Here is a 13,595-nt window from a genome sequence, read left to right on the forward strand (position 1 = left end):
GGAAGGGGTGCCAGGTGCAGGACACAGCTCCTACAGTGGATTCGGGAGATCAGACCGTGTTTGATGCCATTCCAAAGCAGGAGCTGGGAACAGAGTAAAGGAGAGGGAGAACTGCTGAGCTGGCACCTTCCTCCAGGGTGGGTTATCCCTTGTGCCTTTGTGTGACCGAACTGGGAAGAGCTGCTGCAGGGTCTTGGGGTGGCACCTTGCGTCCCCCTGAGCTCCCCTGAGCTCAGTGGGGTGGGTGCTGGGAGGGCAGCGGGTCCTTCAGCACCCTCATCCCGCTGCCCATCCCCACAGCCCCCAGGGAGAAGGGAGGCAGGTTCTGGCTCGCTGTCAAGGAATTAATTGAAAAATAAAATCATTAGATGGGAACTCCAGAAATGCAAAATTGTTGGGAGTTGGGGGGAGGCGGAGGGGGGGGATATGAGCTTTTGTCAGGTTAATTTCTTCTGTATTGATGTTTTGTGACATTTACTTGTTGTTTATCTCCCGCAGCAGCTGTAATACTAAAAGAAAATGCACAGCTTGTTCCATTTATTTATTTTACACCTTTTCTTTAGTCCTATGGTACGTTTGTTTGTTTGAGAAACCCGGCGAGGCTTTTGATGTCTGAAAGCAGGATTTAAACAGCTGTTCTCCATGTGCTGCTGGGGAGCCGGGGGGGAGAGGGGGCTGTGCCACGGCTCTGCCGGGAGGGCACTGCCTGCCCAGCGTAAAGGAGGGTGCCAGCCTCAGAGCAGGGACCAAATGGCTTTGTCACCTCGGTGCTGGGTCAGGACGCTCCGTCAGGTGCTGGCAGGGTTCCCCCCTGTCCTGCATCCATTGGGAAGGGTGTGTGCACGGTGCTGTGTCCCACGGGAGTCACAGGGCATGAGGTGTGTGGTGCTGTGGTGTGGGGCACGAGGACCAAAGCAGGGACATCACCGCCCAGCGTGAGGGATGAGGGCTGGGCTGCTGCAATGGGATGGTCTCAGTGCGGATCTTGGTGGGGCTGTGTCCTGCCAAGAGCCTGAATGAACCCCTGGTTAGTCCTGCAGCCACTTTTCCACAGCGAACTTGTGAATTCCACAGCGAATTGGGGTCGACAGGAAGGGCTGGCATCACCAGCACTGTTTGGGTGCTGTTTGCTCCCAAACTGAAGCACGGGTGGGAGGTGTTGGAATCCCAGCTCCTGCCAGGACCTGCCTGGGGAGGAGGAGTAGATGATGCCTTCACCTGGAAGGGTGTCCTGCTGCCTCCAGCCCCCTCAGCCCCTCCCAGGCACTTGTGTGTGGGTCCAGGTTGTGATTTTTGCTTTTCTTCTTCCCCCCTTCGCCCCCACCCGGGCCTGGACAGACTCCCCGAAGAAGAAGAAACGATCGGAGGTTTTGAATGAAATCATGGAGCACCTGGAAGAGGAGGAAGATAACAAAGATGAGGACATCTAACAGCTGCCTGGGGTCTGGTGAGGTGGGTAGTGGGGCCGGGCTGGGCACAGCTGGCCTTAAGGGTCACAATGCCCTGGCTTGCTGCAGGGTCAGTAGCGCCAGAGGCAGGAGAAGGTGCAATTCCAAAGGCTCAGCAGCCTCCAGGAAGGGATCCCACCCTTTGCCTCTCTTCCATCACCCCACAGGCTCATGGCTGTGGTCCCAGTGGTTCCAGCCCGGATCTGGGCTCGGTTTGGGCCCCGTGCTGAGGTGGGGGCCTGCCCTGGGTGTGCTCTGTGAGCTCCCTTGGCTGTTGGCATCCCCACGGGGGAATCGCTGTCAGGGTGTGAACTGTCCCTCCCTGTGGCTGGGGGACAACAGCTGGGCTGCCAAAAAATCAAAGTGCCCGTTTGGACACCACCCTGCAGCTGCCACCATGTCACGGACAGTTTGGCAAAGGCCTTTTCCCTGCCAGCACCAAAACCTCCATGGCTTCTCTCCCTCCAAAGGCACCTCACCCCAAGGTCTGTGAGGCCTGGCTGGCATCGCTTCTCCTTGGTGTGCCTTGGAGTGGCATCTCAAGGCTGGAAAATATGGGACAGCAGGAGGGAGCCAGGATGAAATGTCTCCCTGAGGTCAAACCCTGCAGCCCTGCAGCCCCTCACATCTCTTTGAGAGCCCCGAGCTCACCCTGTGTGGGTTCAAGAGGGGTGAGATGGGCTCGTGGTGTCCCTTGTGTGTGTTTGTGGCCATGGTGGAAAGCCTGGATGTCTGATAGGAATCCTGTTCACCAGCCACAGCATCTGAGCTGCATTGATCCATCCCTGCCTGCTCCATGCAGTGCCAGGGCTTTGGGATCACATCTGTCCCTTTGGAGCAGCTCTGATGCCCCCAGATGTGTGTGCTGTGAGCCCGTTCTCCAGCCCGAGGAGGGACAGGACCCACGGCGCTGCTCAGAGCCCAGCCCTGTGCTCACAGACGTGTCCATCCCCAAAACAGGGCTCAGCACTGCTGGGCCTGAGGCTGCACAGCCCTGGGTGCAGTCCCACGGGCAGGCTGAGCTCCTGCTGGGGGACCTGAGCTGTGACACCCCTTGCTGCTGCCCCAAACTGTGCTGCAGCTCCAGAGCCCTGCTGCTGCCACGGAGAGGCTTCCCAGACCCAACACCAGCCACTCCTGCCAGGACCTGGCAGGGCTGGCTCGGGGGACAGAGCAGAATTCAGGGATACCCATTTGGGATGTCTCAGGGCTGTGGTGTAAAACCCTCGTCCTGTGGAGCAGAGCAGCCCTGCAGCAGGTGGGGACAGAGGCACGGGTGTGGGTGTGGAAGCAGCGCTGCCAGAGGGGGTGGCAGTGTCACCTGAAGTGGTGACGAGCTCCATCCCCCTTTTCTTGCTTGGCATTGGTGAGTGGCATTCCCCACCTGCCCCAGCACTGGCACAGCTCAGCACCTGGGGGTCACTGCAGGGGGAACTTCAGCCTTGGCTGAGATAAAGTCTGATTTAGCAGGGATGTTTTACCACCCTGGCTCTGGAGGACCAGCCCAGGCCCAGCACAGGGGACAGAGCAGCTGGGCAGGGTCCCCTCCAGCATCACCCAGCTCATGGTTTCAGCAAAGCTCTGCAGTGCTGCAGGTTGGGCTTGGATTTTCCTGTGGGGTTTTTTTTATCCTGTTTTTTTTTTTTTTTTTCCCCTCTTTCCCTTCATTGTCTTTTGTGGCAGGGCAGGTTTCTTGCTGAGTGTCTCTGAGGTCTGCAGCGGCGACGAAAAGGATTAGCACAAGCAGAGCATGTAGGCTTTAGAGAACAGAGCAGAGTTTGGTTTCAACATCTAATTCAATTTGTTCTGCCGAGATTGAAATATGAAATGGTTGCCAGTCAAACGTTCAAAGGGGGAGGAGGGAGGAAAGAAGAGAGGGAGCCTTCTCAAATTTAAATTTTAATGAAAATTAATTTAACCCTTTGATATGTTTTAAAACATGTTATTTCCCAGGCTGGGAACAGGCTGGAAAACATTCATGAGGGTTTTTTTTTTCCCCTGTACCTTCAAACATAATGAAGATTTTCTTTTTCCCTTAATGATACTTATCTTGTGGAGCAGTTTGACATTGGTTAATTTTTCAGGCAATTTGGTATCAAGGAAATCTGTTTGATGTGAGCGGGGGGGGCTGTGTATGTGTGTACAGATACATGTGTGCCTGGACATTAATTATGTAAGTGCTGATCCCAGCTCTGGAGAACAGTTGGAGTTAATTCCTGCCCCCTTTCTTGGTTACATATTGAGAATCCCACACGTTGCACCCCTAAAATTACAGCAGCAATTCTCTGAGAACGAGCACACACCTGCTAATTACCCTGAATTAAAACAATCCCTTCAGTAGCTCTGCAGAAACTCAGCACTCCCCACTGCCTGGGGTTTTTCCCCCCGATCTGAAACAATCCTAATGATAAAATAACACAAACTCTCTTACCTGTCCACGTAAAGCTGGGAACAGCCTCCCTCTGGTCCTTAACCTTGGCAGTGCTGCTGCAATGCTCTTGTTTGGTTTGGGAGGGGGAAGAGTTTCTTTTCTGTTACTCAGGAAGGTTTTGTCCATACCTGATGATTGCACACTGATTGTTGTAACTGGACTGGGATCAGCTGCAGCCCTGTCCCCCTCCTTTTCTGGCTCTTGACACCCCAGGGTCGGTGTCACCGGGTGTGCCTGTCACCCCTCAGCTGCCCTGGGCAGAGCTGGGCACAGGGAGGGGGTGATGCCCATCTGGGTGTCCCTTTTGGGGTGGGAGTCTGGCTGTCCCCAGGCTGTGCTGGTGGCAGAGAGGATGAGCAGCTCCAAGCCTGAGTCACTCATCAGCCCTGGCCCTGCAGACAGGAGCTGGGGTTCAGCCAGCCCAGCTGGGCTCTGGGGTGTCTGGGCTGTGCTCAGCTCCTGCTCTCCCCACCAGAGAGCTGAAAGCAGTGCTTTACACTCAGTTCTGCCTGCTGGGGTGCGGCACAGGGTCCCTGTGGGGCCTGCAGAGCCCAGGCTGAAGCACTCTGTCCCTGGGTTTCTGTCAGGCTGTGACAGCTCCATCCAGGGTGAGACCCCGGCGAGCTGGACGAGAGCCGGAGCTGCAGCGGCTGCAGCTGCTCCCCAGGCACCCTCCAGATCCACCTCCCCAGGGCCAGCTCTGCAATTGGATTAGGATATTATTCAAATGCAGCTTTTTCACTGAATGGGAGGGTTAAGGGGTTTTAATGTAGAAGCAGCTCTCCCTCACTGCTGCCTGTTGCCAGAGGCCTGTGTGGGCTTTTATCTCCTTACAGGGACGGCCGGCAAAGCAAGGCAGGGCACGGAGGATCTCATGGGATCCTGGGTTTGCTGGGCACTGCCAGCCCCTCTGCTGTGCCACGGTGCCCTGTGAGTGCCCAAAGTGACTCGTTCCCTTTGGAAAACTCCTGACCAGTCTGTGTTTTCCTCCCTATCCCAGGGGAGGAGGCAGGAGAGCTGGCAGGGATGGGCAGGCAGCATCTCTGAGCTCTTGGTGGTTTCTTTTCATCACCACTGCACTGCCCCTGCCTACAGCTCATGAATTCCAGCTCTTCTCATCCCTTTAGTCCCACCTTGCCTGGGCTTCCTCCCAGGGGCCAAGCAAGCATCGTGAATGCGACTCACACACCCTTTGCCGGGGCTGCAGGAAGGTCTCACATCCCCTGTGTCCTGCCTGCTGCTCACTCCAGGGGCCCTGGAATCTCCAGAGGGAGGTCCAAGTTGGACTTCAGGAAGAATTTGCAAATGCAAATTGAGAGAGTTGGCTTGGATGCTGGCTGGAGATTGGGGGAGCTTCTCCTTAATCACAGAATCCCAGAAGAAGCTGAGTTGGAAGAGACCAATTTTCCAACACATCTGGACTTTACCCTGGCTCACAGCTCCACCAGTGTTTGGCACCACATTCCAGCGTCCACCACCACATTCCAGCAGCCACCATCACCTTCCTCAGCAGGAAATAGAGCAGGAGAAGGAGGAGGCAGCGTGCAGCTTCCCTGGCTGAGGCACTCTGCTTCCTGTTTTCCCTAAATACATGCATTGGAGAGGAAGAGAAATCTTTGCATGGCCGGGCTTGAGAGCTCAGCCTTTGCCAGCCATGAATAATAATCAGGCTCAGTAACTCACAGTAAATAGGGATCCAGACTGGCTAATAAGGGAGGCTTTCACCCCAAACTGGAGCTGGGAAGGGAGGCAGAGAGAGCAGGAGCAGGCGTTGGCTGAGGGGGCGTGCGCGGTGTCGCCTGAACCGGTGACAACGGGAAGTGATGCCAGCACAGGAGCAGGGAGATGGGAAGGACCCTGGAGAAGGGAGTGCCTCACCTCCCCTGGGACCTGCAGGAGCACGGTCCTTGTGTTCCACAGGCCACAATTAGTGCCATGTAATTAGGTTTGTCTCTCTGTTCCAGCCCCAGGAGCGTGGTGGGCCAGGGGGTACAGAGCCAGTGTCGCCGTGTCCCCACGTGTGACATCATCCCCAGCTCGGGGTTTAGCAGAGCTGCTGGGAGGGTGATGGGGGCTCTGGTGTGTGTCAGGAGAGGTGATCTGGGGGGAAAGGTTTTCTTCACATTCACTAAAATTTGGCGTTTTCTGGTTAATTTTCTCCTGCAGGAGCGAGCAGGGCTGTGGTGGGAGCTGTGTTCAGGTGCAGTGGGGTGGGGCTGGGGGGCTTTATCTGACGGGGAGGAAACATCCCATGGACACCCCTGTGAGCAGGGAATGGCTGCCAAGTGCCCAGCACAGCACAGAGCAGTGACAGAGCCCTTCCCTGCTGCTTCCCAGCAAATGCTCCTCCAGCAGCACCTGAAGGCCCTGTTAGAGCAAGTGAAGACAAAACCATGGAGAAGCCCCTCTGCAGACCTCAGCCCATGCTCTGGGCTACTGGAGTACGTGGAGTAGGAGCTGGAAGTGCTGCTGGTGGGGAGCTGGAGGAAGGCTGCCCCTGCAAGGTGTTCACAGCTGCTAAATGACTTTTGAAATTGAGGAGGGGCCTCCAGCCACATTCCTGGTCCCCTCAGCTCCCCTCTATGGGGCAGCTGGGGAGCCCCACGCTGCTGCTGGGCTCCCTTTCCAGCTCTCCCAGTCCTGCAGCAAGGAATGACTCTGGAGTCAACCAAACCACAGCAGCTCTGTCCAAAGGCGATTCCCCTCCTGCCCTCTCCCACCCTTTCCCCATCTCTCCCATCCCCACACCACTGGATTAAGGATGCTCCCAGCACCCTGGGAGGGATGGGGCCAACAAACCTCCTTCAGCTTCCTTTTCCCCATGACTTGGCTTCTTTAGGTGGGAAGAGGCTTTGGGATGGGCAGTGCTTTCCCTTGGGGTGTGATGGGTGCTGTTCGATTCCTCAGCACCTCAGAGTTGATGGGTGGCACCTCCTCGTGCCTTCCCCACAGCTTAAATCATCCCCCACAGCCCAAAACGAGCTGGGATTCAGCAGGGGTAACCAGGACAGCTTTATAAGGCATGAGAGGTGGAGAGAAAAGCAGGCTCCTGCCTCTCACACATGTGGTGACCCCAAATCTTTTTGGAGATTTGTAGCCCCTGTTGGCAGCCTTCCCCCTGAGAAGTCCAGAGCTTTTCTACTTCATCAGCTTAGAAACCAGACCACAAAAAGCAAAAATCACTCCAAGGAGAGATCTTGGGTAGGCAGCCATCCCCTCAGAGCCATCCTCTGCCCACAAAACCTGGCAGCAAAGCCTGGGCTTAACCTCAGCTTCAGCAAGGCTGAGCCCACACTGGAGCCTTCACACCTGGCTGGGGCAGGGATCTCTCCTGGTGTTTTGGGCAAAGCATTAATTTTTGTGTATTGAGGTCTGGTTTTAAACTGATGACATAAAAAACCTTTTAATTTCTCCCCCACGCTCTGGGTGGGTGTGGGGTGAGCTGGGGTTCAGCACAGGGCTGGGAGTGTCCTGCTGGATCTAAAGTAACCTGGGCTTTTCAACAGTGCCAGCACAGGCAGAGACAACCCATGGGGTGGCTCTGGTGGCTCCAAGGTCTCCGTGACACCCACTGGGGAGGCAGGAACGGGCAGATTATGGGCAGGAGCTGCTTTAATTCCATTTTCAGCCGAGCTCAGCCCAGTGTGTCAGCCCCAGGAAGCAGGAGGGTGGAGTGTCCCATCCTGGGCTGTCCCAGGAGCAATCCCAGCCCCGTGGCAGAACCGGTGCAGGGCTGCAGAGGCATCACCCGGGGGTCGCAGCCCGTTCTGCCCCCAGCAGGATGAACAGGGCAGCTCATCACCCCAGGCACTGCAGCGCAGAGCGGGAGCTCCTCCCGCCAGGGATCCCTGCTGAAAAACCAGACCTTGAAGTTTCTGATTTTAAGTTAAAAAATGAGGAACCAAATCGCCCCAGTGCGGTGTCAGCTGGGGGTCTGCAGGCCCGGGGGCGGCGGGAGGGGGCACAGCAGGCAGAGCCTTGGACTTCGTTAGGATGCAGCCGCTGGATCTCCCGTTTCCCTCTGATGGCTGAGTGTGATTGACACTTACAAATTACCCAGCCAAAAGTGTCGAGTCTTTGACCCCTGAGTAACATCTTTGGCAAGCCTGAGATTTGCCAGCATTTTGTCATCTAATTACTACAAATCCCTTGAAAATTCACTGGCTGGTGAATTTTTAATGCGGGACAATTTCAATGTGATGCATCGCCCAGATGGGCACGCGCGGGCTCCTTCCCTCTCCCCCCGCCCGCCCTTCTCCTCCTTCCCTCCTTTCTTTGCTCCTCTTCCTCCCCCATCCCATTTCTTACCTCCCTCCTGCCTCTGTGCATCCGTATCCATGGATCTCAGCCCCCCTGGGCATCTCCCTCCAGGTCGGTGTCCCCCCAGCCCAGCTCGTGACCCCTCGCTGCCTTGCTGAGGGAGTAGCTACATGGAATTAATTTTGTTTTTTCCCCATCTTCTCAGGTCTCTGGCTGATGGATGGAGCAGGAGAAGCCTCCATGAGGAGCCAGCCCACTTGTTGCCAGCAGAGTCCACTCGTCCTGTGAGCCCAAGGGCTGATTTATGCCGTGTGTCCAGGTCCCGGAATTCCCAGCCTTTGAAACAGGCTTTAAATTCAGAGAGGAAGGAAACTCTTTTCTGCTGGCAGCTCCTGGGCATCACTTCTTAAATCCAGGCAGGGATGTGGTTGCCTTCATCTCAGCCCAACCTGGGGGAAGAGGAGCCTGGTGCAATGGACACTTCTCTGCTGACCCGGGGACTCCGACAGAACCCACTCTTAACGTCTGAATTAAATCACTTCTGTACATTAAAAACCACATTCTGTACATTAAAAACCCTATTTTAAGTTTGCCAAACCGAGCCACGTCTGGGCTTTGTTTGGCTTTGTTCCTTCTCCACAGCCAGGTAGTTTTTGGGGCCGATAGGGAGATAAGAGCATTTTAGGAGGGAGGCCTGGGGTTTGCTGTGCTGGGCTTTGTGCCTGTGTCACTTCTGTCCCCGCTCCCAGGCAGTCGCCTCCCGTCTCTCCCTTCCCAGCTTTCAAAGGGAAAGAGGCTTTGCTTTTCAACCAGGGTACTGCTTTACATATGTAGGCAGCTGATAAAGTATTTTCACTTCGCCCCTTTCCCCTCTGGGAATCGCTGTCTTACGGCAAAACTGTTTTGTCTGACAAGGGCTGCAACAGATTACACGTGTTGGCTGCAAACACGGGGCCTTTTTTTACCCCCTTCTCCCCCTTTTGCTTTTTTCTTTAAAAAGAACTAAATAAATATCTCAGCACTGCCAGGAGGAGCTCTGCCTTTCGCCTCGAGCCCCCCGAGCAGCCCCGTGCTGGTGGCATCAGACCCCCTGCACGCTGCCTCTGGCCACGCTGGTTTCTCACCGAGGTTAATTTGAGCCTGAATCCATGAAAGTGCCCCTGATTCCATCAGGGTTGAGCACTTCAACCGGGCTGGCTCGGGGTTTGGGGTGGGAGATTTTGGGAGCCCTCGGCATCAGCACCTTCGAGGTCAGCGGGGCTCAGAGTGATGCCCTCGAGCTGCTGAGGGCCGGGCAGGGAGGCACAGCCCGTGTGAGGGACTCAGCAGCTCAGGGACGTCCAGGACACCCCTTCCCAGCCTGTGGGCTGTGGATTTCTGCCATCTCCAGCTGGATGCAAGCTGGGATAGGTTTAGGATTTGCTTTTCAAACTGTCTTAAAACCCTCAGGGGGCTCCAGCAGGAGATGAGCAGAGCTGAGAAACCCCTGCCCAGGGTTGTCCCCAGGCTCCATCTCCCAAGCTTCCCTTCCCAAAAATGTCCCTGGCACCCAGAGGGAAGGGCTGGGAAAAGGTTTAAGCACCAAGGACGAAGGGAACACCAGGATTCGTGGGTGTTTCGCTGCTCAAAAGCCGCACACCAGGGCTGAGACGTGCCCAGATTTCAGAGGGAGAAAAATGAGGCCCCTGCAGTGCCTGGGAATGGGCACCCAAAACCGGGGGTATCAGAGGGGGTTGGGAGGAGAGGAGCCTTGGGAGGGGGCAGCTTGTCACCAACTCATCCAGGCAGTGCTTGGGTGCTTTAAAGGGGAAATAGAAGAAGTTTAGTGAGGGGTTTGAAGGATTAGGAGCTGGAGTCACTCCAGGGTGCCTGCAAGTGTCCAGCAGTGCCAGCAGCTCTCCCTGTGCCACCGCTGCTGGACACTGGTCCCAGAGACCTCTGGGGACCCCAGCACGAGCAGACTTGGACACATCCCTGAGCTGTGTCACCTCGGAGGGTGCTCAGCCCCAGGGAGAAGCTCAAGCACTGGACCCACCCAGCCTGAGGGGGTTTCAGTGACATTTCCGTGGGACGAGGTCCCTCAGCAGCACAGTCTGGCTCTGGGCACCTCGTGCTGGGCATTTTCACACCCAAGGATGCCCACAGTGATGTGAACCCTTAGCTGCTCTTTTCCAAATTAGTGCTTTCCTCTTTTTTCCCCCATTTTCACATCTTCACTCGTGAAATCCCATCGAAGCAACAGGTCTGGGCCCAGGGAGTGCTTTGCTTGCCCCGAGTTGTTTGTGGAGGTAATTAACTGAGTTCTCAGCTGACACCTGCCAGGGCAGCGCAGAGGGAAGGCAGCCCAGGGCCTGGGCCATGCGTGGGGGCAAACGGGGGGAAAACGCTCAGGAGGAACCAGCTGAGAGCGACCCTCGCTGGGCTGCCTCTTCTCCTGGTCCCTCAGCCCGAGGCCATTCCGTTCTGGGGACATCCTTTGTGCCCTCTCCCAGCTTCTCTGGCCCCACTGGAGCCAGGGATGGGCACTGCATCCTCCCCTGCAGCTCTGGTCCATCCCGTGGTCCTTTTCCCATCTTTTCCTGGTGATTCCTGACCCTCAGCCTGCCATGACTTCACCCCACTCCTGTTTCTCACAGAGCCAGGCCGGACGATGCTCCCAGCAGCCAGGGGAGCCGCAGGGGCCACCACCATCGCTCAGCCTGCTCAGGGGTGACAGGGCTGCTCTGGGCAGGGCCGCCTGCACCCCAACACCTCCCCGGGGTTTCACCAGGTCTGGAAACATGCCAGAGCCCCTGGCACTCCATGAACCCCCTGCTCCCCTCGTGCCTGGGTTAGGAAGGAGGAATTAGTCCAGCAGGCAATGCCCAAATGTCAGGGAACAGCAGAGTTATTAAGACCTGGTTTTACTCCATGTGTGCGTGAGGAGATTTTGGAGGGGGGCTGAATCCAGCCCCAAAGCACTGGGAGAAGTCCCTTCCCCTCAGTTTTTCCCTGCTCCCTGCCTCAGTTTCCCTTCCATCACCTCTGTAAGGGACCCACCATGGGGAAAGCACAGAGTTGTGTGATGGGGGCCACATCCTGCCCCGGGGAGTGCAAGGTATCACCAGTATCCCTGGGTTCAGCAGCTGGGGTGGCCCAGGGTGGCTCAGCAGCCAGGGAAAACCTTCTGCTCCCAGTTAGAGCTCACAATCAGATGAGTTGGAGTGAGCTGGTCATGCTTGGTGCCCATCCCAGTGCTCCCACCCTCCCGGGGCTGTGTGCCCGAGGCTGTGGGCAGGTTTTTGGGGGCTGCAGCCTGGCTGGGAGCAGGCAGGAGGAGGGTCCTGCAGCAGGACCATGCTGCAGCCTCCCTCCCATCCCTGCACCGAGCAGGAGAGGGAGTGAGTGGGAGAAAGCAGGAGGGAAAGGACGTGTCAAATCAATCATATTTAAACAAAAGCCTCTTCGGCCCAAGGGCCCTTTTAAAAGCTGCTTATTTAATTAAAAGTCCCATTTTCCATATTTATGGCCCTTATTCAGTTAAATATTAACCGCCTGGGCCAGGGCTGGTTTATTCTTTGGGAAGAGACAGAGTTGGGAGGTTCATCAGGGGTTGATCAGGCAGATGGATGGAGGGAGCGATGGAGGGACGTGGGACAGCACATGTGGGCTCGTGACGGTGCCTGGGGACCGTGGGGATGCCACCACCACTGCTCTGTCACCCTCCAGCAGGACACAGCATTAAAAATAGCAGGACTGGGGCTGTGGGGATGGTGTGGGAGACGAGCAGGGACAGCTCCTGGAGAGAACAGCCTGAAACACAACACCAGGCCCAGTTTAAGCACCCAGCTCCCCTAAGCTGTGGCAGAAAAATCATAAAAACACCTCAGTTTGTCCCTGGGGTCACAGGACCATCACAGGTTCCTGGCCACAGCTTTGCCAGGGCTGGTTTCCCCCGGGATGTCATTCCCAGCAGCTGTGCCAGCCCTGGCTCTGCTGGGTTGGACATCTCAGGGCAGTGCAGGACCTCACTGAAGGTTCAGCAGTGGTGTCACTGCTCCAGGCTGGCCTTTGGGACCTGGAAAGGAGGACCTCTGGGGGGATCCTTGGAGTCGTGGAGGGGGCCAGAGCAGCTCAGCTCTGGCTCCAGAAGATGTGGGAATGAGGAGAAGCTGGAGTTTGTGTTTGAGTTGGAAGGGACCCTAAAGACCAGGTGATTCCACCCCCCCTGCCCTGGACAGGGACAGCTTCCCCTGGAAGGGGGGAAGGGAAAACCAAGGACCAGAGGAGCAGCCGTGCTCCAGCAGGTGCCCATGGGACCAGCCCTCACCTGGCTGGGCCCTGGTGCTCACCCTGCCGTGGCAGGAGGAGCTGCAGCATCCCCTCAGGGCTGGATCCTGCTCTGGATGAGCCGGGAGATGCCCGGTGACGGCTGCAGGGGAGCGGAGCTCACCTGGACAGACCAAAATCTTGCTCTGAGCTCTGTCCACCCCTTCCGTCCTTAATTTTTTGGGAGCCAGCAAGGAGCCCCGTGCAGCTCCACATCCCAGCATGGTCAACACAAACCCAGCGCTGCTTTTCCCTCCCATCGCAGACAAGCAGGGAGCCGGCAGCAGAGCCCGCGGGGACGCCGCGCTGGGAGGGTGGTGCTGGCAGGGCAGGGAATGAAACGGAGCCGGTGATTTCCTCGGGGCAGGGCGGGGGGCTGGCGGGGAGGGGGGTGGTGGCAGGAGAGGGAGAGACACCGGGTTATCAGAGAAGTGTGAAGACAATAATGCAATCTGACATTTCTGAAATGAGACCCCCCGGTTGCCCTGGCAACGGCTCACGTGGGACCAGCTCCCGGGAGACGGCTCCGAGATGTGCTATAAATGATGTTTGATTAGAATTTAAATCATTTAGGCGGAGAGAAGATAGGCCTTTTGTCAGCGCGGGGACCCGCGGGGGTCACCCACCCGGCAGCTGCCAGCGCGGGGACCGGCCCGAGGGGTCACCCCGGCACGGATCTGCCCCGGCCGGCGCTGACCCCTCCGGCCGGGACGAGGGGGAGCTCCCGGCCGCAGCAAACACGGCACGGGAGGAGGACGGTGCCTCTGAGCCCCGGCAGTAGACCTGGCACCTGGACCTGGCACCTCGGCAGTGTCCCCTGAGCTTTGGGGTCTCCCCAGCCGGGGCAAAGCCACCAAAGCTCTGCCGTGGCTTCCGCCAGCCGAGAGCCTCGGCCTTTCCAGTGCTCCGATGGAGATAACAGCGCCTCAGCGCCAGCTCTGCCTCCCTGAAAGTTTCCTTCAGGAGCAGGGAATGAAGCGCGGGGTCACCTCCAAGGGGAGTGCCCTTCCCCAGCCTGCCTCCGGAACGTGTCCAGCTTTTCCCCACCACCTCCAGACCACGGCCCGGGAAATTCTCCGGCATCCAGAGCTGCTTGCGGGCAGGAATTTTGCTGGACAACCTGAGCACTCCTTGCTCCTTCCAGCTCC

The 13,595-nt window shown here is 57.1% G+C and overlaps 1 protein-coding gene across 3 annotated transcripts in view; it reads left to right on the plus strand.

Annotated features, from left to right (window-relative positions):
• The window catches only part of RBM19 (RNA binding motif protein 19), a 52,698-nt gene extending 43,548 nt beyond the window's left edge, over positions 1-9,150 (plus strand). For 2 of the 3 annotated variants that reach the window (XM_069030972.1, XM_069030973.1), the window contains 2 exons: positions 1,339-1,452; positions 8,345-9,150. In XM_069030972.1, the coding sequence (XP_068887073.1) occupies positions 1,339-1,430 (92 nt within the window). In that variant the 3' untranslated portion in view covers positions 1,431-1,452; positions 8,345-9,150. The remainder of the gene's footprint in view (positions 1-1,338; positions 1,453-8,344) is intronic. The other variant, XM_069030971.1, reaches the window with a different exon arrangement.
• Positions 9,151-13,595: the final 4,445 nt, after the last annotated feature.

This window comes from Aphelocoma coerulescens, chromosome 15, assembly GCF_041296385.1.
Source record: "Aphelocoma coerulescens isolate FSJ_1873_10779 chromosome 15, UR_Acoe_1.0, whole genome shotgun sequence".
In the NCBI taxonomy this organism is placed as follows: domain Eukaryota; kingdom Metazoa; phylum Chordata; class Aves; order Passeriformes; family Corvidae; genus Aphelocoma; species Aphelocoma coerulescens.